General features: G+C 41.8%; 1 protein-coding gene across 1 annotated transcript; it reads left to right on the top strand.

The window, feature by feature from the left end:
* Nucleotides 1-341: 341 nt before the first annotated feature.
* bcl2b (BCL2 apoptosis regulator b) lies at nucleotides 342-24,469 on the top strand. Its single transcript, XM_028593809.1, has 2 exons — nucleotides 342-1,443; nucleotides 21,732-24,469. Exons 1-2 carry the CDS (start codon nucleotides 895-897, stop codon nucleotides 21,867-21,869), a joined length of 687 nt encoding a protein of 228 aa, XP_028449610.1. The 5' UTR covers nucleotides 342-894; the 3' UTR covers nucleotides 21,870-24,469.
* The last annotated feature ends 2,463 nt before the right edge of the window (nucleotides 24,470-26,932 follow it).

Genomic DNA, 26,932 nt, shown 5'->3' with positions numbered 1-26,932 from the left:
TAAATTGTATACAGGTACGTCAGTATTGTAGAGCAAGGTTGGATCTCCATCCACAAGGGGGTGGCTGGACCACATCAAAACGGCCCCTTAGCAGAATGCCATGGTCCTGTGATCCTCTAAGAGCTTTTCTTGCACATGTTTTGGTAAGCAACCTAATGGAGGCTATCTGTTTATATTATCTGTTTATATTTTTGTCCTGGGTGAAGTTGTGTAGATTTCAGGTTTATGTTTTATGGTGTAAACATGCAATCACGAGAATTAGGGCTCTGGATGATTTTTAGTGCAGTTCTTCATGTGCACTTGGAGTCTCCGAGCGCAGCTGACGTCAGGAATACCTCACCAGCAGCGATGGCGGTGGGCAGGGAGCTAGCCTACTGAAGAGGATATTAGGAGCAATCGTGGAAGAGGGCTCAGTCCGACCTTGTCTGGCTCACAGTCCCTCGCGTGGTTGTGCGTAAACGCTGCTAAAATAGTTGGCGGCGTTTAAAGCCCCTTCAGGCGCGTACAACTTTGGCCCTCATTCATGTTTTTTTTCGCAACACATTCACGTCTGGGTGTTGTGCACAGGACAACCTCTTCCGCATATTGGATTTCAATGCAAAGAGAAGGTCGCCAACGTCCATCTAAGGATTCGGGAAATGAAGACAGCTACTGACACGGACTCAGTATTATTTTTACTTTTGAAACGTTTGAAACGCAGTTTTGATTAGGGGATTTTCTTCAACTCGCGAAGCATTTGCTCCCTGTGTGGGATTACTCGTTGCATTGCTTGTATTTGAATGTAATTGAGTTTTGGATACGCCTGTGCTGTGCATTGTACAGTGCACAAATTCGATCACTATGTATTTAATTTAGGACAACCTCTTTCTATACAAAGTGCCAAATTAAGCCGGAATGGCGAACGAGTGTAATCGCAACATTGTGGAAAAGTATATCTGCCATAAACTCTCCAAACGGGGCTACGTGTTTGGGTTTGATGATGTCCGGGATGAAGATGCTGCTAATAATGGGTCAATAGTTGTCCCTCCACCGACTTTGGTTCGCCGGTGCCGTGAAGCCACCACTGGGCCTGACAGCGAGAGCATCCCTCACCTCTGCAAACGGCTCCCCCAGTCTGACCCGACCGCCGCCATCCACAGAGTTCTCCGCGAGGCTGGAGACGAACTTGAGAGACTATACCAGCCGGACTTCACGGAGATGTCGCGGCAGCTGTATCTCACCTCCACCACGGCGCAAAGGAGATTCGCCGAGGTGATCGACGAACTGTTCCGGGACGGGGTGAACTGGGGCCGGATAATCGCTTTCTTCGAGTTCGGGGGCACGGTGTGCGTGGAGTGCGCCGCCAAAGAGGAGATGGCATCGCAGGTGGACAACATCGCCGAGTGGATGACGGAGTATCTAAATGGACCTCTAAACTGCTGGATACAAGATAACGGAGGATGGGTAGGTCTGATTCCGTGTAGATGAGCGCTTTGCAGTTGTGTGCCACGGGGGCGCAAAGGTCCACTTTTGCTTTGGTTGAAGATGTTTCAAACAATAAATTCACCTCTTGTATACATGTTTAATTGAGATCAGAACGAACATTCTGATTTGACTTAATAGAGCACAATATCGAAACCACAGCTGTAGATTAATGCACATCTATTTCTCTAGATGTGCCCATTACGCACGACAGAACGAAGGATAGACATGGACGGCCTAACTTATGAGCTGCTCTGATTGGATGTTGATGATGGCTGTTAAACGTATTTGACCAATGAGTCCGCGTGCTCTGTCACACCTCCCGACGCTCTACATGAATCCCGCCCTGTCACAGTAGAGCCAGTGGCAGCCACAGCTGTCATGGAGCAGAAGGGATAGCACAGTGTGTTCCAGGGAGAACTGAAGCTTACGAAAACATTATTTAATGCATCACAGAAGATAGAACTTTATAACATTTCCAACTTGTACCTGTATATAAAGCTTTATGCTGTAAAGTGCTCTGGTGCAGGCTGTGGTGTGATGTGTTGGTCATGGTTGTAGCAGGAGAGGAGGGAGGTGGCCATACAGATGTCAGCAAACAGAAAACCATTGAATTAATGTGTTTAGGCCTCTGGGTATGACTGGACAAGGCTCAGCTATCAGGGCCATTTTCTGTACATCTCATCTAAATGACACACAAACTTCAGGTATTAATGAGGAGAGGCATCTACACTCCACCATTACCTGCATACACACATGTATAGAAAGAGAGTTGAATCTAAAAAGAAAAATTGTGCGATATCAAATCCACTTTTGCAACAATTCTCCTTTTCTGCAGCCAGCAAAGAGTACAGCAGCCTCATCGTATGTGCTCTTTAACAACTATTAAACCAGTCTCCCATGAATTAGCCTCTTATTAGTAGAGGTGCTCTTAATGAGAGCATAATTTTTGTGCTGCTTGGTTATCTTGGCCAGAAGGTATCAGAATTGGGGAGGGGGTCATCAATGATTCATATTGAACATTTCATCTCAAAGGGAAGGACCATTTAACATTCCCCTTGAGTCTGCCTTACCCCTGGAGGTGGCAGATTGTGCCACATATCAAAGGCAGGCAATGGAGGGAGGGCCCTCCAGGAACACAGCGTTAATCTGCAGCCACTGGGTTTAACATACAGTCCCCTGTGCATCAAGGTTGGAAATCTTTTGTCTGCTTTTTTAGACCTGTGCCTTGAAGCCGGCGCATGTTGCCGAGGCGCTTGCTCGAGGTCTCTGGAGCCTGTGCCCACTGTACAATAATGTAGGTCATCATAGTCTGTGTTTTCCAGCTGGGCGGAGATGACTGTATCTCTGCTGCTCTGAATCAACTAGAGAGACAGAGAGTACAGTCTTTTAATCCAAAGGATTATTCAGGATTATTTGAAAGCGCATGTTTCCACTTTGGGTCATTTTGGTGGATTTCTGCTCTCAGCATCGAGGAAACTATATCCAAATTAGTTTGTCTCTAAATCAATTTATTACAGAATACACTAGCATTGGAGCTTGTGAGTTTATACCTGTAATGTTTTGTGATTGAGCATTGACAGATAGGAATCTAACAGACACTGGTGTTGATTTATATTATTATTTGAATGCCTGTCAGGTGGGGGATTTCCTGAGCTGTGTTTGTGTTTCAGTTATTACCTGACATTTAATAACGGACACTGGCACAGACACAGAGCTTTGTCTGTGCTCTAGATTGGGTTTGTATTCCACTTCTCCTTTTTTTACTGACTTGTGTTTGAAACATTATCATTCAGCATAGTGCTGGGCAATATATCGATATTATATCGATATCGTGATATGAGACTAGATATCGTCTTCGATTTTGGATATCATAATATGGCATAAGTGTTGTCTTTTCCTGGTTTTAAAGGCTGCATTACAGTAAAGTTATATCATTTTCTGAACTTACCAGACTGTTGTAACTGTTCTATTATTCGCCCTTACCCACTTAGTCATTATATCCACATTACTGATGATTATTTATCAAAAATCTCATTGTGTAAATATTTTGTGAAAGCACCAATAGTCAACACTACAATATCATTGCGGTATCGATATGGAGGTATTTGGTCAAAAATATCGTGATATTTGATTTTCTCCATATTGCCCAGCGCTACAGCATGTGCCAAAACGGATGTTCTCCCATGTTGTTTGTAGCTACTCTTATATAGTGAAGAGTCTGGGACTCTTTTGCAACTAAAGGTTTGTTGACTTTGTTCCGATGTCTTTCGAAGTTATGCATCCACACCCCTAGTTATTGAGATTTCTTATCAGACATTTTTCTTATCTTATCAGACCAGGATTTTAGAGATACATTTTTTTTATTTATTTTATTTTTCTGGGGGGCTTTTTAAGGGTACAGACTACAACAAGTGTATTGTTTTTCTCAATTGGTGTGACACAGCTTTAACCTAACAATGAAGACATGGAATATACATAGTTATATGTGCGTTTAGACAGGTTGTGTTTATAGTCCCTAACATTGTCAATTGTGTTATTGTATGCTAGAGGTGGGTCTTGTGTTTTCCACCACCCTTAAAACAATGTTAGTGGCTAATCAACCTATTACTGACATTTCTGACATGTGAGAGTGGTGTGGAAACAGCTTTCTATCAGCTCACCCTCTCTTTCCTGTTGTTTTTGAGACAATTTGAGCCCAAAATAGGAGTGCCCACTAATCATTGTTGAGTCTAGGCATCACCGGTAAGTCAAATACACCTTTAGTTAAACAAAACTATCTGCCCTTTAGACATAACAAAGCAGTTACTGTATTTGCAAGAACCCAGCTAAGGGTGAAATAGCTCCCACTCTGCACTGATTACTTACCACACTCCAGGATGTAAAACACTGTCCTTTCATTGTCCTCAACACTCAGTTTTCTCCACCTGTATAAATTCATCTTTTGTGGTGGCAGAAATTGCACTCATCAGGGCACGATTGCATTTAGGCTGTACCCACATGTGGTTCACCTGTGTTTATTTACAGTTCCTCTCAGTAAATACCAAGTGATTGAACAAAGTGACAGACGGCGTCCCACTTCTGAAATTACATGCTCACTCAGATATTTGACTGGCTGTGGGGGCGGTACGGAACAAAATGCCAAAATGTGCTCCAAGAGAAAAACAGCGGTTTCACAACTTTGGAAGGCTAAGTGAGAACAGCTCCAGATATTTATTTATTTATTTATTTATGAACATTTATTAGAGGACATGATGTTGAGAAATGAATTTCTTTGGTCCAAACTGAAACGTATCTCAAAACTATTAGATGGATTGCCATGAAATGATGTACAGACCTTTTATGGTCTGTATTTAAACTACTTAATCTAGTGCCATCTTCAGGTCAAGATTTTATGGTCAATGTGCAGCAAAACTAATGATATCCCCATCAGCGTCAGGTGTACGTTGTGTTTAGCAAATGTTAGCATGCTTACACGTTACACTAAGATGGCTAACATACCTGCTAAGCATCAGTATTGTCCTTGTGAGCATGCTTGACATTAGCATTTAGCCCTGTAGAGCTAGCATGGCCGTGGTCATGTCTTCTTTTCATGTAGTAGTGGAGACAAAGTTAAATCACCTAAAACCTTTTTTGAAGTCTCAAACAGCAGGATCAGGTGTCTGAGGAATGCTGCGTTCCTTCCAGGTGGTGTGTGTGTGTGTGTGTGTGTGTGTGTGTGTGTGTGTGTGTGTGTGTGTGTGTGTGTGTGTGTGTGTGTGTGACAATGTAGTTGGCTTGGGTTGGGTCCTTCCAGTGGGGGATTCCCTGATCACAATCTGCTAGTCGACGGGTGGGACCTGCATGTTGCTACGGTGTTGCAGGCATCTGGCTGCGCCCCACTCCTCTCTTGTTGAGGCTGAGTGGATCTGGGACAGCAAGGAAGTCATTAATCTCCATATAGGTGACATGTCGGCAGAGTAGAGGAGAGGGGGAAAAACCCAAATAAACTCACTCACAAGGAGCACATGCAGCCTCTCACACAGGAAAGCAGAAAAAATCCTGATGAGATCTCACTTACATCCAATTTGTGTCTCCTAGATGCAACTTCAATCGGTTAAACACAAGTCAGTACAATTAAAAAACAAAAAAATGAAAGCAGTGTTTGAGGAGACATGCTTTTATAATGTAATCAGCTCTACAATTCATGATTGATACATCCATTCTGAGCCAGAAATCTTCTCTTCTCAGCCAGTTGTTTCCTATTGTCTGTTAATTTGTAGTTTATCAGTCTGGCCTCACAAAATTAGAGCGTGGATTGAACTCTGCTTACTTGTTTCTAGCAATCAGACCGAGGCATGAACAATTACTCATGCAAATCATTTATGGTTTTTCCCTCCCACACATTATTTCAGAACAGAAAAATAACAACATAATTTCACAAAAATCTCTGCAACTAAAGAGATTTGGAGATTTGGACAACAGTGTTATATTTTGATGTGGACTCTCAGCTCTGTAGTGGCCACTGTACACCACAAAAGAGCTCAGTGTGGCAAGAAGCAAGCCAAGATTTCCCCCCATACTGTACCCCTTTTGCTGCGCAGACCTCGGTGGCTCGCCATCTGCCACTGTGTTTACACCCATCAGCCCGGCAACTGTAATCTCAGATACATTTCCTACAGACGCAGGCAGCTCTGGGCTCTAACTCTCTGAATTAGTCTGACATGAATACTTTCTTTCAGGGACAGACCTGGAGAGATATCAAGTCTCTCTGCTATCAAAGCACAAAGACCCTTGTTCCAAATATTCAGTCCTGTGTGTGGGATACTTTGGAAAGATTTATTAAACCTTTATACGTAGTTTAAGTGGTGCTTTCAGTTATGTGACTCCTTTGGTCAATCTTCACTCTGAAATCACTTGTATCTGAATCACGGCCTATATTAAACTTGGGGTCGACTGTTAGGTATTAATAATGACGTCAATTACTTTTCATCTTAACTACACTTGAATGTGTTTCCATGACAGTGTTCACAATCTTTTTTAATAGACCTTTTTGTGGCCAAGTATATTTTTTTACAGTGTCTGCCTTGCCTTTCAGTACATAGAACAACAAACATAAGATTTTATTTGCAGCTGGGTACCGTGCAATGAATAATTCAGCTATTTATTCAAAATTTCAACTGCAATTCTTTTATTTTTCTGACAATAAAATCAGTCGATCCTCAAACTGTAGACATGCTGTCAGTCTTAATTATAGAAAAGGCTGTTATCATGAAGACACGCTGTCTCTCTCAAACTAAAATTCACCCAAACAAAGGATTTTTATGATACGGTTGACTGGAATGTATGGTCATACATCGTTTAATGATCACTTTTGAGCTTGACATGACACTATTTACTTTTATGTTACGTTTACGCCATCTTTACGTTCCACACATTCCAAGCATTTCATGAACCCGCCAGAAATGTGCACCTTTGTTGTGAATGGAAATCACAGAAATACAGTTGTGTTTTAACTGTTCCTGGAATATAATTCTGGTGCTTTGTGAGTGCTGTGCCTATTTCCACGACCTCATCTCTCCCCAGACACCCTCCACCCCGTCCTGTGTGCTTATTTCTGGACCTCCTCGGGAGAGGCGGAGGAATGTGAATAAATAATGGAGACGACCTGGGTGTTTCTTTCCGGAGTGGCCGGTGAAGGGTGTTGGCGATTTTGTTGTTTGTTGAAAATCATGTCAGCTGAGCATTCTTCATTCAGGAACCACTGTAGGCGGTTTGCGTGCTGACATTTATGGCGCACTTGTGTGTTAATTTTGCAAATTATCTTTATGTGGGCCTCTGGGGCCAGGTGAGCCTACAGATTGGTGTTTGTGAATTCAGCCTGATGATTTTGTTTCAACTATATTTTTTAAAAAGAAATCAATAATCACCTAAACCTGCTGTTTTCCTGTTTCATGAGGGACACGTGCCTGAGCTGTTTAAAAAGCACTATTATCCCAGTCAGAACACACACTGATGAATAATACATGGAGCAGATAAACTCGGACACTAAATGGATGTCCCTCAAGTAGAACCCCAAAGGCTGTCTGCACTCCAGTTGAGATATCACCTCTTCTTTTTTTCATCCTCTTTCTCCCTCTATCTGTCTCTTACCCCACCATAGATACACACACACACACACACACACACACATGCCTAATCCCTTGATAAACAACACACTAATACCCAGAGACCTGGCTTTCAGTGTCAGGTAACGTTTCAGATTCCTGAAAAATGCAGGGACATGTGAGAGGCCTCTAAATATAGAAGCGTTACCACCACTGCTCCTGTGTGGTCCTTTAATTGTCATATTACACATAAATGCCCTGTTTGCTTCTGTGCTATCGTCACATTCACATCACAAAGTTGTCTGCCAATCTGCATGGTAAAAAAGGTCCTAATGAACCATTTGAGATGGCAGATAAAAGAGTTTCCACCTTTTCTGTCATGTTGGGAGCTGGATAATGAGAAGCCTACTGAGACGCTAGTTGACTTTGCCACTGGGCACACTCTTGGAAGCTGTGCAGCATATCAATATAGGGCAAGGTTAAACGGTTCCTCCCATTGTCTAGCTACTGTAGATATTTTTGGGACAAACCCCCAAAAGGGTTTGTAAAAGAGATTTGATCTCCTCAATTAATTTCTAGAGCAACAATAGCCACTACTGATTGAAATGCAGCTGGGAGTGTCACCTAAATTACTTCCTTGTTCACAAAGACCGACCCTGTTGCATGCCTAACATAACCTAAAAAGTTGTTATAGGGTCAGTTCAGTCAAATCCCCAAAACAACATTTTCTTACTTACCCCCCATGGTTGAAAGTTTTTACTTTCACTCCCAATATAAAACATAAATCTTGTTTGTGGGATCTCCAGTACCTGCAATATTGTTTCTTATGCTGACGATGAATACATTTCCATACACTTCCATTGTATTGGGGTTGTGTCAGAAGACTCAGCAGCAAAGATTGTAATAATTACCAATGTTGTGGCCACTTTCGGGGAAATGAAAATAGCTGTAAATGCAAAATTTGCAAACTATCACCTATTCACTATTTACACACTTTAGTAGACATGTAGTAGCATTCATTTAGTTCTGTTTTGGTCTCCACCAACTCCTGAGGGAAATACCTGTCTCTTTAGCTGCTAAATGCTATGTCCGTTGCTAACTTTGTTTGATGCTAGACAGGTAGCATACATAGAGCTTTTTTACACACACAAAAACATAAACCGAACAAAACAGCTGTATGCTGTAGCTAAAAATGACGCAGATGGTAGTGTTGAGAGGGAACCAAAACAATAAAGTTGCAGCTTATAAAACCAAACAAGAAGCCGAAAAAGGCTAGAATGCCCTGAAGAGCTGAGAGAACCTGCAGTGTTGTGATGATTCTCTTTTCAATTATTATCCCTACGAGCGACACCTTTCACATTCCACAGTCATCTGATCAATTGTTAATATAAAAATAAAGACTGTTGCAGCTTTAAAACCTTATAAAAATTAACGATCTGCATGGCCAGATTCCAACAGGCTTAAATAGGAAAATGTTTTTTTGTGATTCGGGTGAATTGACCATTTAATGTTTATAGAGTTTATATATGCAGACAAGCAGGCAAACACAGAAGCGGATGTACTGGTGCAAATCAATTATTTGCTGTCCACAAAATGGCTGTGTACACACTCACACGCAAATGCATACACACGCATACTGTGCCACATCAGCGTGAACACACAGAAGCGGATGTGGTAGTGTGAATCAATAATGCTGTGTTGTCACAGTGACATGTGAGCCATGGCAGGGAGCAGATGGCCCCAGGGTGCCTAGCTTCCTGTTAGCCGTGCCATTCAGCCTCAACACACACAGACACACATGCACACCCCACTACCATGTCCGCTGGGATTTCCTGGTGCAACTAGCCACAGCACTGGCCATTAACAAACAGCCCGCTATTATTGGCTCTTCTCTGAAATGCTGAGATGCCTTCCTAAAAAATGACAACAGGCAGATAATGGTAAATAGATTTCTCTGCCTCATCCATGGAGGTCTGGGGTAAATATTTCTCTGCACCCGTTCCCCAATGTGATTTTTGGCAGCAGTGCAAATAGCCCTCAGGAAATGTGATCTGTTTCAGTGGACACTGAGTGAGGTCAACCATTGCTCAGGTATCACTGTGACTAGCCTGTGTGGTATTGATTAAGCATTTCCGATGGTTTGCGTTGGTATCTCAGTGCAAAGACTCAATGTGACAACACAGTGAACCAGTAGCTGTAAATGTCAGATTATAAATAAAGTTGATTTATAAAAATTCATGCTGTGGAAAGACCTTGGCGAGATGTTTTAACACTTTTATGCTGACGTCTTTCAGCCGGTGTGTGTGTGTGTGTGTGTGTGTGTGTGTGTGTGTGTGTGTGTGTGCAACTGAGAGCTCTCACTCCTGGTAAAGCTCACACAGCGCCCCCCTGTTTGCAGTCACCTTTGATAGCAACTGATTAGGTTTGAAGTGCAGAGAAAACGATTCACACCTGACGTTTGGAAGATAAAAGCTTTTCCAAGGGAACGTTGCTGCTGCTACCTAGTGTTTCAGGGCAGCGATCAGTGTTCATGAAACTCTTTGCCATCTCGAACTCTTATCCTCCCAAACAACCAAATGATGTCAGCATGCTGCAGTGAACAGACATTTAGTTGCTGCGCTGTCACAGATAACCCCTGCTGTTTTCAGAGGACTACTACTGCATGCTACTTCTGACAGGGATCGCCGGCAGGGGCTTACCCAGTATTGCCACTGTGTTATATTACATCAATTTCACTGGGTCTTCTCTGAAGCTGTGCTGCCTTTAATTGGCTGTTGGGCTGTCATTACAACTTCAAATAATGAAAGAAACTTCAAAGAAAACAGGGAGAATTAAAAACAGGAGAACCGACAGTGATTCCTTTTCTTCTTAGGTGTTTTTGGTCTTTCTTTTGACAATACAGTTGTGCTTTATGCCTGTGTATGTTCTAAGGATGGTGTATTTGTATTTATTATAAGGATCACCATTAGCTGCCGCCTAGATGACCAGCTAGTCTTCCTGGGGTCCAAAACAACATTAAATCAGACAATATTAAAAATATTTCATGACTCATACAGAAAAGAAAGTAAATATAACAATATCTGCATATAAAACTAAATAACAAATAAAGCTGACATCTTGTGACTTATGTCAGAGCAAATATTTTGCAATGCCTGGGTTCAGTAATGTCCGGGGACATAGAAGATATTAACTGCGACATGTCTAGACGAGCCTCATGTCGGTAAATCTAACCACCAGAAGTTTAATCAACTCTGCAAATTGACCTATAAAGTGCTTCATTTATCTTTAACATTTGTTGCTCCCGGTGGTGAAAAGCTGTAAAAAAGAAAGAAAGGCAGAGCTCAATAAGTATGCATTTTCTCTTGTTTAAAGAACTATACTATATGTAAATAAAAAACTCCAATGTTTCCAGATTTGAAATAATCTACAGTCTACATTCCTGCAATACAGGGAGCACGGTGAGTTAAAAAATATTCCCAGATGAAATGACTGGACTTCACAATGTGTCTTTGATCAGGTGGGGAGGCTGACAGGGAGGAGGAGGAAGAGAAAAGATGGAAGGGCAAGTAAGTAGAGGAGGCTTATAAAGCTATAAACAGGCAGTGCATTTCTTCTTACTGTCACATGTGCTGCAGCCAGGTCGAGACTGCTGAGGTAATTGCTGTAAAAAAGTATGGATGGTTGGCAAAGTGCAATCAGGCCACCAGGGTTGAAAGACCAAAGCAAAATGGAGCTAATGGAGCAAAATACTTTGATTTAATTGGAGTGTGTGCTGTTAGAAGAGAGTTGGAGAAGTAAGAGTAGATTAGCTCACTCCATAGAAATTAATAGAGCAAACTTGGATAAAGTTGCCTGTTAAAGTCATCTGACTCAACAATCATCTGATTCTCAGCTGATCCATCTGCTGACTTGAAAAGTAGAGGAATGTTCTCATAAAACACCCACATGGGCATTACATACCACAAAATTAAATAAAAAAAATGTTAACAGCCACAGCTCAATATACAGTATGTATGCATTTTTGTCCTGTATAATTTAGAGTCTCTGCTTTGAAGCAGTATATTCTAATATTCACTGCACATCAAGGCTCAGCCTGTCACTGAATAACACTAATGCCAATTTCCATGGATTATTCCAGAGAGAAAATGCCACAAAAAAACCTCTAATATCACACTGAAGTGTGCCTTGTTAGCTTCCGCACAAATTTTCCTACCAGACCTTCAATGTCACAATAGGCAACTTATTATCATTCATCAGGTAGGCTGTGCTTGTTTCCCTTTGGTCTCTGCATACAAGACAGGGAAAGTCACACCGCTCCCAGTGAGCCAGCCTGCTCCAAATAGTTCAAACAATCGGCCGTTTTGAAAGCACGCCGTTCAACATAGCTGTCTCTAAATTACATTGTCACATTGAACTAATGTTTAAGACCAGGAATATAAGTACTGTCCACCCCGGCTCTTAGCTGCTTGAATAGTTGTTAATTACTTTCATCTATCTCTGAGAAGGATTTAAATATAGTTATTTTATTACATAATACTAGTATAGTTGTGTTTCTTGCAGTCAATCTGGTTATCTCAAGGTTCATTCCTTCTCATATCAGGCCTCTCGGGCACACACAGTGCAGTTGTTTGTTTCCACACATCAATGCATTCCACTCATTCCTCTCCCCCGGATGAAAATCAGCTGGTTGCCTGAGAGAGGTCATTGAACTGTTCCCCAGTATTCCCAGCCTGAAAAGCGAAATGGGGGAGGAAAACATTTTCTCAGCCAGGAGGGTGTTGGGGTTCATTTTGACATTGCTTTTAACACAGCTGACAGTTCAACATATCATAGGCTATGGATATATATTTCGATTTCTCAGCCGATAGTTAAATTGTGCAACCAAAATGATTGCTCCCCCCCTCCCTCCTGGTTCAGAATGACCTCATGCTCCATGCAGGACAGAGAAGTTTTGTCACGCATTGCACAATTTCAGAAAGCTGATTTCTTTCCCATATCGAGGTTGGCTTTGTCTTCCAACATGATACCTTCTCTTTTTATTTCCTGATGCAAATATGACAGCAGTAGACAGTGGGGGAAGAAGTATTTGGATCTATAGACTTTTACTAAAGTGAACCAGTAAAACACTGTACGAATACTTTATTAAAAGTAAAGGTCCTGCCTTTATATCTTGAGAACATATTGTGATTTTTCCCAGTAATGTTGCCACATTCACCCAGTTTATAATCTTTGTTAATACTGCACATTTTCATCAGTGGGCCATATAGGCTTAGGCACCATTGTGTTACCTCATTTGGCAATGGATAGTGACATAACAGACATTTATTTTAATGAAAATCTTCGAGAATATAACTTTAATACTAATGCATCACTTGATTAAGTAGCGTTTTACTGTTGTAGCTGGTGAAAGTAGAGCTAGTTTTAACTATTTTATTCACAGCACGGTAGTTTTGGCTAACAGTTCCCAAACTAGGGGTCGGGCCCCTCCAAATGTTCGACTAATTGAGTCAAACAGTATTTAAATGTGATGTGATATGATGTCTCTTTGGTGTAACTGCTATCAACTTTACTCACAACTCTTAATCTGTGAAAATGACAGCTGTTCGATAAATGTAGTGGAGTAGAATATCTTTGTGCTTAAATACAGTACTTGAGTAAAGGTACACGATTACTTCCCATCACTGGCAGCAGATCTCTTCACTTTGACTTTGTGGGAAGTTGTCATTGTGGTTCGGCTCCTCTTCTCCTCACTTCAAAGGTGTTCCTGAGGGAGCTGCGCTTCAAACAGATGATTGTTTTCTCTGACATTATCGGACATCTGAGATCCTCAAACTGCTCTGCTCCACTCACAGCGTGCCCTGTCCCAGACTGTGGCCTCTCTCATTTACATGGGTACACCGAGAACACTACCTGAACCTGAAACCTGGCCCTGTGTACTCCAATCACGTAAACTGCTCCAATATCTTGTTGCCAAAACTGACACGCTTTCATTTAGCAGCCCGATTTTACAAGACGTCTCCTGTATGAAAGAGGAGACTGTGAGAGGAACTGGGCATCTAGCTTTTGATGTTTGATGTGTACTTTCTCCTTCGCCAACATGTTTAATTCTCTGACGATATTACCCTCGATTTGTTTGGCACTCCTTCCTAAATTACAGAGGTAACTTAGGATTTCATCAAAGGAAAAAAACATTCCTGCTTTTTGTGAACATAAAACGTGCCCATTTGTTACAGTTTGCTTTTTCTTAGACTTGGAGCTAAGACTTAGGAGTCAGTTAATGGTTCAAAACAAATACAAATCTCTTAGTTACAGTGTCTAACCAACTGTGGCTCTGCACTGCTGCTCCCCCTCCCTTTCTCCATGGTATTAGCATGACTACATGTTTGGCTTGCCTCTAGTCTTTCCCTAGTTACCCGAACAGAGTCTGTGATTTAACCATACTTGGCTCTACCATAGAGAAGCCATAGTCTAAAACCAGACAATGATGTCATCCCAGCAGCATCTGGCACAGGAGGTGACTTAACACTAAGTGAACTGTCAAGTTCTTTTTCAAAGACTTACTCAGTCACAAAGCAACTTTGTAAAAATCCGGATTGTGTCATTTTGTTACATAAGGGCTCTTTGATGCAAGCACAAGAAAACCACAACAATGGAAAAGCTGAATGCACCATTTCAAGAAAACCAAATGACTTCATTTCTTGGGCAAGTTCAGAACAATCAGCCAACACACGGGCTGCACACTGATCATACTGCAGATGGTGTTCCCACACATCCCCATTCATTACACCATATACAGTAGTCGTTTCTGGCTCAGATCAGTCAGTCTATTTTCAGCTCCACTGCATTTGAGACTGTGGTTGTGCGGTCGCGAGGTCTTAAGGGGTCAGTGGATATGACTTTTAAGGCTCGAAGCAGCGTGCCGCCCCTGTCACAGGAAATGAGCTTCTCCCATGGGCTCTGTTTGTCACAGGAGAATCAACAGGCCACCTGGGAATCTGCTGGTTCCCACGGTCTCTATCAGACGTTTCTATCTGGACCAATCAGGCACAGCGGCTTGGCTATTGGGAGCTCCCACGCTCCCATGTTTTGCCAAAATTAAGACATACTCTGGTTCCTGTAGTCAGCATTCCAAAGCTGATAGAGCAGTTTGAAATGTGAAAGTTTGAACTCTTTGTTTAATCATTAACCCCAAACTGCAGTGAATGTGGAGAATGTCATTGCTTTATTGTCCGCTGAGTGCTTCTGCGTTTTTTTAAATGCCACAGATAATTTACCAAGTGGCTCTTTACACAAGTGCTCTTGCATTCTTGAATGCAAAATTGGAGGTGGCGTTTTACACAATTCTCTCAGAAAGAGCACCACAGTTTTTTGGCTTTCACACGCTTACATTTTTGAAGCCACAAACATGTCACTGGAACAGCCAACGTACTGTGCAAGGCTTCCTTGGAGTAAACACAGAGCTATTAGACATTCAAGTGGCAGACATCCTGTCTTTACTGGAAAGCCACTCTAGCCAGGTTTAATGCCCTCCAAACACACCAGCCTCCACAAGTGTGGATGATGACTCAGCGGCCATTTTCCACTCCCTCATTTGCTCTTGCGCATCATCAGTGGCCTTTTAAATGGGCCAAGCAGCGGAGATGTGAGTTGTGAGATTTGAGCAGCCCTGAATCAGGAGCTCGATGAAGCCTTATATTTATAGCAGCACAGAAGTCTTGCGGCTTCGACTATTGTCACTTCTTCTTCCGCTGAGAGGCCAGATGGGCTCAGGGCAGACATCCTCACCATAAGGCAGACATCCCCTTTTAGCTTCATTGTATCTATTTGATGAAGCCATTGTGCCCAGTTTTGGCCACTGTGAAGGATTTTGGATTAATTGTTCATGTTGAAAATGGTTCCAAGGTCAAAATCACAGCTCTGGCTTGTTTTAAAGAATGAAAGAAATATATTGATTTAGCTGCAGAGGTGGTCTGATTTATTGTGAGAGAAAAGGATTGTCTCTCTTTGCTTTGATGTTTCTTTGCTCTGCAAGAGACTGATTGCAAATGATACACTCTGAGCTTCAGTAAGGTGTGCAGAAGTGCAGATAAACCAGGAGCGCAGGAGGAATGCAGGTTACAGGAGAGCAAACACAATCTGTAGCCCTCACCTCTCCGAGCTTGCAAGGTCACCCACTTCTCTATTTCATGTTGGATCAAAGATGTTCAATGAAAATGAATGGGCTCAAGAAGAATAAAGGGCCTGTAAGGCTCATAGAACTGCTTAGTCAAGGTTAAGTAAATAGATCAGAAATGTTTGGCAATTCAAAATCTGTCTGCACTCCAAAAAACTAGATGCTTCTGCACAAATTGGACGGTTTAACTCCAGTGCCTTTCCTCCTCCTCCTCCTCCTGCCTTGATGGGATGAAAACCAAGTTTACCGAAGCGTTATTCATCTCTAAAGAAACCAAAGTCTCATGTGTAAATTTACAGTACTCATTTATCTAGCTGGTTTTACAATGAATAATGGAGACAATAAAAAACTCAGAGTGTCATGAGGACTGTGGGTGATTTACTGGCGATCACGTTTCATGTTCCAGTAGAGCAGGCTCACTCCCACAGGAGAGCGTGCTGTTTTGTAAACACACAATAATACTGCTGCTGCTGCTGCTGCTGCTGCTGCTGCTGCTGCCACTGACATACATTTGAATATTTATGAGCCTTTAGGGTAGCATCCAACGTCAAAATAGTTTCTCCCTCTACGGTTGAGTCCAATGAAAGTACATTGCCAAGTATGAAACCTGAGTCTTCAAATGACACTCAACACGAAAGCTAATTAAAAGGGCTTCCCATTTCTTTTGTTTCATGTCAGGATTTACCTTCTGCTCTCTTTTTATCACAGGCTGATATGATGCTGTAGTTTCCATATTGTCTGGGATTTTAAAGGGGAAACATCTGTATTTTTCAACCTGGACGCTGTTTTCCCATGTTTTTGGTAATAATGTGATAATGGGAACAACAATTTTTGAAACTGGTCCAGTATTGAGCGAGAGTGCTGCAAAACAGGCTGCGATGTGATCGCAAGGGGGAATTGTCACAGTCAATGTCAAGGCTCAAATTGTTATAATTGTATAGTTAAGTGCCTGTTTCATCTAACTTTCTGCCAGAAAGTGAATGTCTAACCATAGACTAATAGATTAATAGACTAATCGTTTGAGCTCTATGTTTTATAATCAAGGATGCTACTCAAGCAAATATTGTTTTGTAAGTCTGATCCACTAAGTTTGTGTAGTGACAGATTTGTCCAGCTTGCCATTGTTTGCCATCATCACTTGGCTGCGAAGTTTCCAAGTATTGCAGTATTGTCACAGTGTAGTGAAGGGCTCAGCGTCCTCAGCTCCAAGCTGTTTGGCAGTGCTGACACAGGGGGATTCACTGGGTAATGAGTATTGCAAGAAAAAACTCCTCCGTCATCTCATTTTTGCCGGGGCCAGTCGATGGATGACACTCCAGAGACTTGATAGAACCTGACCTTGCTGCCAGACGACAGGTTGCTGTCCTGTCACCTATTGTGCCTGCCGAGTTTTTTTTTTTTTTTTTTTTTTTTTAATCTGTGTATGCATTCATACCTAAAATAATAACTCATGAAAAAGAGAGATATTAGTGTATATTTGGATCAAAGCAGATCAATTATAAAGGACACTAATGCCTTCCTTACACTTTTTTTTCCTATCTCCCATTACTCTCCCTTGGCTCCTGAAATGGGAGTTTTGTTTGACTTTAATTAGCTGCAGAGAAGTCTGCAAGAAGCTCATTAGAAAAATCAAAGAGGGGCGGCAGCAGCATATGCAATTTTATAAGTACGTTACTATGTGAATGCTTAGGAAATAAACAGAGCGTGGGGAGAAGCTCGGTTCAGAGGTGGATATAGCAGCGAAGCCACAACAGGCCCTTTAAATACAAGTTGAACTTTCACCCACATCCCTTTCACTCAGTCTCATTCTGCCAGCAATTACCCACAGAAACGTCCCAAAACAGAGATGACTGTCTAATCATTTTTCTGTTATGGCAAAGTGCTGCTTGGGGTTTTTGACGGAGCTAGCCAAGCGCACAAGATGACTCATTATCCTCCACACAAGTCGAGCGATCATTCCCAAAAGCAGGGGGATACCCAAAGCAACTGGCATTTCCTGTTACCCTTAAGATAGCATAAGGCCATCAGAGAAAGACAACAGTGTATAATCTCTTTGTGTTCACGAGAAAGACACCCAGAGGTCTAAATCATGTGAAAAACAAATCCGAGGTTGAGGACAGGCTCTCTCCTGCTGGTGGGAAAAGCAAATCATGTGTGAAGCTTCCAGCCAGGGTAACCATGACACTCAGGCAGCAAGTTGCCACCCGATGGCTGAGTATGGGATCCTCTCAAGTCTTACTCCCTTACTCTATGTGCCTCTCAGGGATTCATTGTGTGCAGTAAAAGCGAAGGAAAGGGAGTGTGTAAACCTGGCTAGGCATTTTCCCATTGGATTCTTGGCTTCTGTAGGGCGGCTGTGACCTTTATAAAGCCATTGATCCAAAAAATTAATACTGTGGAGAACTAAAGCCTGGACTTTATTTCCCAGATGCCCACCTGCTGTCGGTGGCAGATGGTTTGCTGCAGGGCAGTGAGATAACTTCTTGAGGATTATACAGTCTTTTGTTGATGTGATGAATGCAGATGTTTTGTCCTTTCCTGTCCCTGCAAACTTTCTGTGTCCTCCTTTGCCAGCTGCTTATTATTATTTTCTTTAAAGGTTTAGATTGTTCAAAATGACAGTCAACACTGTATGAATGAAAAACGAGGGAGAGGAAGCAGGGGAAAAAAAGAGAGTACCAAGGTTTGTTTTTCCTACTACTCACATGGTTTGGGCAGCACTGCTGGCTAACGTGTGGGTGAAAAAGTTCCAGGAGCATGCCTCAGTCTCATGATATCCACCTGACACCCTCCTTCCCTCCCTCCCTCCTCTATCTCTTCCCAGCTCTCCCCTGGGTCAGTCTGGAGTTATTACCGCCCATGTCCTTGTAGGATTCTTTTAAACATCAATCACCGCTCTTACGAACCTCTTACCGTAATTGGCCCACTTTTGTTTCATACTTAAATAGAAGATAATCTATGCCGCCAGTCTGGGACATATTGAGGACACACATCATGAGTTTGCCATTTTGTCTAGCCCCGCTAGTGGTCACATGCACTTGCTACTGGAGAAGGTGGCTGGTCTGTGTTGTTGCCTCAGCAAACTGATATTTTTCTGGAGTAGGAAAAAAAGACGGAGGCAGTGTTTTTGCCAGCTAACACATTCCCCTCAGCTGGAGGTCTGACTGAAGAGCTTGTTCTCTAATTAATACCTGAATCCTGGAGTGGAGGGAGGGAGGGTATCATCACTGAAAAACAAGGCTTGTTCACAGTTCTCTTAAAAAAAAAAAAAAAAAAAAAAAAAAAAGCCGTCAAATGGCTTTTCTTTTTATTCCGATTTTTAGCTCACTGAAAATTTCTCACAAACTGATGGCTTGCCATGCCTGATTTTTCCATTAGCACCACCAGCAGGGCAATGTTTTCATTTATCCTGTGAAGTATCTCAACATGCATAGATGCATGAGCACAAATTTAGCCTACAGACATTCATGGTTCGCAGAGGATGAATCCTAATACCCCTGGCTTTTAGTGCAAGGAGGAGGCTAACATTTGTGGTTTTGAGTCAAACATCTCAGCAACTATTGAATGAATTGCCATGAAATTTAGTTCAGACATTCATGTCCCCCTCAGTAGGAACTGTAATAACTTTGGTGACCCTACAAAACTAATAATATCACCATCAGCCTCAGCTGTAGGCTACTTTCTGTTTAGGGTTAGGGTTAAGGTTACAGTTAGGGTTAGGTGCCTTGAAGTCGACGGTCGCAGCGCTGCCTTGAAGTCGACGTTGGGGGCTTAAAACACCATCGAGCATGGGAGGGTGAAAATAGTAACCATCATACCTGCCTAGAATAAGCATGTTAGCTTTGCCATTGTGAGCATGTCAGCTAATGTTATCATTTAGCTCAATGCACAGCGCACAGAGTTCAGTCTCACAGGGCTGCTAGCAAGGCTGTAGAGTCTTGTTTTTAGCCGTGGATAATTAAAAACGCTCACCTCCAACAAAGGAAAAAGACTTGTGGTTTAAGATCATGTCGGCTGACTTAAGAGCACAGTGTGTTTTGACACCAGAGGGCCTTAAGTGGAAAGAAACTGCTGATCCTTCTTCCTCTGTGTCACAGACTGGCCCCCAGCCTCAGGAATGCCACAGGATGGGAAGGGAGGAGAGGGAAACAGGAAATACTTTTGTCTCCCCACAGCACTTCAGAATGGATGTCTCCTTTTTTTAGTCCTGTGTGGGCTTATGTTTGATAAAAAGGAAACTGTATATTAAAATGTGACAGAGTATAACGACCCAGTTTTGCTTCTAGATCAAGGTCGAATAAAACGTGTGTATTCCAGTTAGAATTACACAAAACATAATTACTGTAGGTAAATTGAGTTGAATCAAGACAGATTAAAATAGCATGCTGATAGATTCCCACGGGAACTGACACAGTAATGTACTGAATTAAACTTAACAATTGACCATTGTTCACAGATAGGTCAAGTTACAGCTAAAATCAGAGGCATCAAAGGGGCTCAAATGTACAGCTTACCAACACTGCTACTAATGTGGTTAGCTTCATAACAAAAGAGTTGATATTTAATAGGAAACGTTATATCCTCTCTTAAACCGCTCTAAAACACTGTTCTAGTCAGGTTCAAGATAATCTACTTGTGCATGTGTGGGAGAGCGAGGAGCTTAGCACCATCCTTAGCACTTCCTGTCCAGCTGTTCCTGCTGTCATTAATATGAGCAGATGTCTGTATTTCCTAGTCGAAGACACACAGCCGTGGTATTTGCTCCATGGACCTGACATCCACTCACAAATTCTAAACTTGTAACACGCCTTTTTTTATTTTATTTTTTTTAAAAGCAGTTAGCAGCAGAAAGCCTCTGAGTAACATTAATATATTTATGCGTGAGGGCGGCATGAGCTCGTCAACATGCTAAAAAAGAAAACGCCTAAATCTGTTGACGTGCAGTTACAAATTGGCTCTTTTTGGTGATTTCCGTGTTTGTTAAATGTGTTTCTGGTTGGGTTGTGTGTGTCTGCATGAAGAGTGTCTGAGGTTGTGCGTCTGAGTGTGTGTGTCTGAGTGTGTGTGTGTGTGTGAGCCAATAAAAATGAATGGATCTGCTTGCAGCATGGCTGTAATAACACTAGTTCCCATATTTGATGGTGGCCAAGGGATTTAAATTTTAGGATTAAGGATCATCATGCAGATTTTGAGCTATCTGCCCCTAAGATATCCGCTGCCTTACATTTATTAAATTAAATTACCACAAAAATAGTCCAACAGTGTTCTATGGATTCTGTAAGAGTAACCGGGGTACTGTTGTTGAAAAGAAATCATGTTTTTTAATTATTTTAACATAATTTTTCACTTCCATGAAAATCTCAAAGGTGGATATCTTAGAATCTGGTGAAATTAAAGTAAAACTATCTATATAGCTAGATACCACCAGTGGAAAGTGAAATAAATATGTTGTTTGGTGAACCAATCCTTACAATGATTATGATTATCATAATTATTCTATACTTTTTTTAGTGTCAACAAATCCCATAAAAAGACCAAAACCCAAAATGAATTGATCAATGAACTGATGAAGTGTATTCCTCTGTGCCATAGAGCTTCATTGTTGTTCAAAAACTATTTCAATAGATCAATGAGCCACACTGCTGCTCTAGGTGACATGCTCCTTTGAGACAGTCCCACACAGAGCACTCAACGTGTATTAATCCGCAGCTGAAAAACAGTCCCCAACAAATGCACTATTTATTTCTGTTGGGGTAAAGTATGTTAAATACTACAATGCATAGCTGTTTTAGCAAATTACAAGCCTTTTTTTTTTTTTTTTTAAATGTTCTATAATTGTGACCTGTTTTTAAAGTAGGGACAAATGGGATGTCAGCCTTATCCTTTATGGTGTTTTCTTGTAGAGTCCAACCCATCAAATAACCAGCTGACGCAAGAAAGTACACATAGGTAAACACATTCTTTGACAGCCCAATTAACTGTCTGTCTTTCTCTTCCTGTCTCTCTCCCAGGCTGCCTTTGTGGAGCTGTATGACAGACAGAGGGACTCCCTCTTCAGCTGCTCCTGGCCCTCCATTAAGACGGTCTTTGGTCTAGCTGCACTCGGGGCAGCTAGCCTCACCTTCGGAGCATACCTGACACAGAAGTGAAAGAGCCCTCGTTCTACCAGCTTGACTTTATTCCTCCTCCTCCTTCTTCTCCTTGTGCCTCTTCTTATTCCTTTTTATAGACGCCCCTGACCCCTCAGAGACAACCTTCAGACTCTTTTGAATCTGGCTCTCTTCAAAGCCCTCTCTCAGAAATCTCCCTCTTCCTCGCCCCTACATGTCAAAACAGACACAAATCAAAACAACTGAAGCAACCAGATGCACAGCCCATACAGAGCAAAGGATGTCTTGAAAAGAGGCAACTTAGATGTAATCACACTAATTTGCTGAGTAGCCTACAACTGAGAAATGAGGTGGCATCAGTGGCATGCATTTTTGGGGTTTTTTGTTCTGCCTGCTTCTGTACTAGTTATAGCATGAATGTTGAGTGTTTGTGTAGATGTTGTTGCATGTGTCAGAGCTCATGCAGGACCTCTATTTGGAGGCCTTGGTGATGGGGGTCCAGGGACAACGATGCTCCAAACCGGAGAGGAAGCGGCCGCAGCCCTGCCCCTGCTTGTTAGGGTGAAGAACCCCGTTTTGAACTGTGTTGCCCCCCCTGCAGCCGTCCTTCAAAGGACTTCCTCCACAGAACAGCTGCTCAGAATGTATAATGGAAACGGCACGGTTTGTGTCTACTGCTTTCACTCCTTAGACAGCTCCAGTGAACTTTGAACACACTGCACCATTATACTCTCCATGGTCCTTAATATGTAGAGGAAGGGCCAGCGGAAGCCTGAGGTCTGCTGATATTTCTTTTGCAGAGCTCCTCGATTGAGATTTTGATGTTGGTTTTAATTTTTGCAGCATGCCAAACCCCAAATTGTGTGGTTTTACCACAGAAAAAAAGAGGAGAATGGAGAATTTTTCCAATGACTGAAAAGCATGCAGAAGAAGTCTGTTGTTGCATAAAACTCATATGATGATGAATATACTGAGAAAAAATGTCAAGCGCAGCACAAAACAGTAAGGTAGAAGCATCTTAAAAAGGAAGCATGAATGGACAGGATTTGAAATGTGCATTCCTCAAGCAAAGCGATGTGAACGAGACCACTCCTCTGCTAAAATTACTCTGCTTTAAAAGCACCATCACTGTTCACTGATTAGCACCAAGCAACCCTTAAAAACAGTTTTTTTTTCTATTTTCTACCACTGTTTCTACCAGCTTTCTTACTCTTAACTCAGTCCATTCGTGGTCAGATTGTTTGGGCTCACCCAGGTCTCAGAGCTGGCCCTGTCAACATGTGTCCTCCAGCTGCTGAGGCCCCACAGTGACCTGGTACTTCTAGAATCCACTCTGACAAAGACGCTTGTTGACGTGGACTGAGAAAACCTCGCTTGGCCACAGATGACTGAGTGGAATACCACGGCAGCAGGGTTTCAGTTTAGGACTAAAGCCAGTCTGTCCCGTGTGCTTGAACCTGAGATGTCCCCTCTCTCCGGTCTGCAAATGCATTCAGTCATTGATTTGTTTTATTGATGTTTGTCTTGTGTTACAGTCTGACAGAAAATTTGGAAATGCTCACAGGCTTCAAAATATTTTGTTGTAGCCTGCACAACTTTATTTGGTTATGGAAAAGTGATTTTTTTTTTCCCCCTTTCTTTCTGTCATTACAAATCTTCAACTTCTTTATTGCATGGATGAAAGATACTGTCTTCACACGAGAAATATGTGTAACCATATTTATAACAGAATAGGGTAGAAGATAACAAATAACAGCAAAGGAGTTGCATTTTTCTATTTATTGAGAGGTACCAGATCACAGATTTTTTTTTAACAGTAGCTACTTTGATGAAAAATAAATTGTTTTCACTTTTTTTTCTCTTCTATTGAATCACACTGTAACTACATTTTTTTCCTGGCTGCTATTATAATGAGAAAGATGTTTTAAAAAAAAAAAGTGAATTTCTGTGTTGTATTACTTTTGGCTTAAGGCTGCTATACTGTCGATTTAACTTTTAATTAACAGCTTAAACTGCCACAGATTTACAGTATAGTTCTTGAGAGCTGGAAACCAAAGGTAACTTGTATTAATCTTTAATTTAAAAAAACAAACAAAAAAAGTAGCTTAAGGAGGATACACGTCGCTTCACTTTACTGAGTCTATTCAGTGAGGTTTGATGATCTCTCTGGGTTTGTCTAGTGTTACTGTACTATATCAGCTTAACTTTTGTCAGCTTTGTGCTCCAATGATAACTCAGTGCTTATCTGTAAAATGTTGACCTGCCAGAGTTAAACCTTGTCTCAGTTGTCCCACTCTCATTACAGCAACTCACAGTTGTGTGATATTCCTAGTGATGTGTGTGTAAGAGAGAACCAGAAGGCTATTTATGAGCAGGAGTAGGAACAGTTCAACAGCAATATACTGTAATTTTATATTCTCTGTGCATAATATATGAATGTAGACGCCATGGTTGCTACTGTTTCATGTCTATAATCACAAACCTGTAGCACTTAAAAAAGTGAATTGTGTTTCTGTTGTTTACTGCTATATCCACAATAAGCTAGTGGGATCATATTGTTCCTAATAAACCAGATTTCTCAAGCAGCTGCAGTACAAGTTCATGTTGCGTCTGCTATAAAAAAAAATGTTTTTTATTGATTCTCAGCTTCGTCTCTGTGCATGTCAGCAAGACAGAAAGAAAATAAGAGATAATGTTAGTGAAGAGCAGTGTATCAACAGTGCTCTTTTGATTATCTGTGATCTATCTAATTGTATATGTAATCTTGGCTGTGTCAACGTGAGCCTCCTTGTGAAGGACTGTGAAGGCACAGCAGCCGCACCCCATCAGACATCAAAGCTGTCCCCAAACACTGCACTTGTCAGCCTCCCTCTTCTGCTCCATGCGCTGTTAACCACGAGTGCAAAAACCCCAAATGCCCTGAGGCTAGTTTTTTTTTTTTTTTTTTTTTTTACTGTTCTGATCACACTTGTCTTCAAAGGCCACGGCACTCTTGCTGCTCGGTGGGATTTGTGAAAAGCATGATGTAGTAAAACTAATGTTGAAAGAGTTGAGTGGGTATGGTAAAATGAAGGGAGTGAAAGAAAGTGGTGTCTGTCTGTGTGTGTGTGTGTGTGTGTGTGTGTGTGTGTGTGTGTGTGTGTACACACACATACATCCCTGAGGAGACCAACAGGAAAGTTCATTTGGGCTGGAGCCCCACGCAAAACCTCCTCTCGCTCCCTCACTCGCCATGCATATAAAATGCAGGACACGCTCTGAAGAGGAATGTTAAATCAAGCCAGAGACTTTCAAAAGAGAGTCCAGTGTGGGTGTGGATGGTGAATGTGTGTGTGTGTGTGTGTGTGTGTGTGTGTGTGTGTGTAAAGAAAGAGATGGGCAGTAAGAAGAGGAAAGGGGGGGTAGTGAAGCCCTCCTGCCTCTTCTGCTTTAGGGCTACACGGTGTAGAGTTGGCTTCCACCAGCACTGGATATCACAGGGGAGATTGGGAGATCAAAGCAGATTGTCTGGAGTAAGTCTGGTCCAGTTATACCCCTCATTTGGAAGTCCATCAGATCCACTCACGGCACCTTTGCCTCACTTAGAGGCAGCCTTTGCTGCATTAAAAACTTCCTTCTGAAATCTAGCAATTTCCTTAAAAAGAGATAAAAAAAAAAGCACCCCTCGCAAATCATTCATCTCTTATTGGAATGCAAATATTCAATGAGAAAGAGTTACTTATTACACCAACTGTAGAAGCAGATTTTTTTTAAGCCTTGTCCTGCCTGAACTGTGTGCTGCAGTGTCACCTTGTGGCTGCTCCACAAACAATCCAGCAGGGTTTAAAACATCAGGCAATCACAGTGCCAAGAGTCTGCACATTTCTACCTCATCTACAGGAAATGACAGCTGATTTCACTGTGCAGATCATCTTCAAACGTGGAGAATGAACCCTGAGCTGCTGCAGCATTCAGCTGAAATAAAAACCAGCCTTTTCTCAGCACTCTCTGGCACATGGTTGCCTATCCCTGCTCTAAAATATCCTCAGGGCAGCATGCCATGAAGAGAAAAAGGCTCCAGGAAGAGGCCCAACTGCTTACAGCTTCGGTGATGACTGTTCGAGCCGTCTGTGGTTAGTGATAGTCTTCTTAGAAATGTCTAATGAAAGAAAAGCATCTGAATCTCACAGAATATGGTAATCAGAAGGAAAGAAGACGTGTGGTGTAACTACCAACTTCAAATAATGTCTGTGATTAGCAACAAACCCATACAGACCATTTGTTCAAAGCTTTAAAAAGTAATGTTAAACTATTTGTTTCAATACTAAGTGATAGTACTGAAGGTATGCTGCACATACCACAACACTGCTTTGTAATAATCATTTGTTTTGTGGTGTTGCTTTTTCAGGGTTTTTGCTGTAATGAAAATTAGGAAACTATTGCAACCCTGTTATTTACAGTTGTCCATCGTTAAAGAACAGTTGTACGTGTTGAAGAGGCTGGGTCATTGTGTGTTTGGCCATCAGAGAGACAAAAATGTATTTATTGAATTCACATTAGGGCACCTGGGTAGCTCACCTGGTATAGCAGGTGTCCATATATAGAGGTTTACTTACCGCAACGGCCGCAGGTTTGACTCCGGCCTGCAGCCCTTTGCTGCATGTCATTCCCCCTCTCTCTCCCCTTTCAAGTCTAAGCAGTCCAATATAAATAAAGGCCTAAAATGCCCCAAAAATAATCTTAAAACACACACACATTAGCCTGATTAAAACATTGTGTAAGTACATAATAAAAAGAAGTTATTTTAAGTACTGTAAATATGTAAATGCATAGAGCTGCAACCATTATTTTCACAATTAATTGCTTGGTCTATAAAAAGTACATAAAATAAAATATAATTGACATCACCACATATCTTGTTTTTGTCTGATCAACAGTCTCTCTCTCTTACACACACAATCGCAACAGGATTCAAAAAGGAGTTAATAAACAGGCAGAAAAGTCAACAGATATCTAAAAGTAAAAGAAACATCAAGCTTCTGCCACCCTAAGTGGTTGTATGAATGCCAAGCTCACTCAACCTACTCAATGAACAGAGATCACTTAGTTCTGTATGAAGTCAC

The sequence above is a fragment of the Perca flavescens genome, chromosome 12, assembly GCF_004354835.1.
Source record: "Perca flavescens isolate YP-PL-M2 chromosome 12, PFLA_1.0, whole genome shotgun sequence".
Taxonomy (NCBI): domain Eukaryota; kingdom Metazoa; phylum Chordata; class Actinopteri; order Perciformes; family Percidae; genus Perca; species Perca flavescens.
Note: the sequence above shows the minus strand (reverse complement) of the source record. Positions and strands in the feature narration are given on the sequence as shown.

What these genes read in the sequence shown, in the direction of transcription:
- bcl2b (XM_028593809.1), top strand. Translation starts at nt 895, where the DNA reads ATGGCGAACGAGTGTAATCGCAACATTGTGGAAAAGTATATCTGCCAT. An exon ending in TACAAGATAACGGAGGATGG is followed by an intron (nt 1,444 to 21,731) that starts GTAGGTCTGATT and finishes TCTCTCTCCCAG; the next exon opens with GCTGCCTTTGTGGAGCTGTA.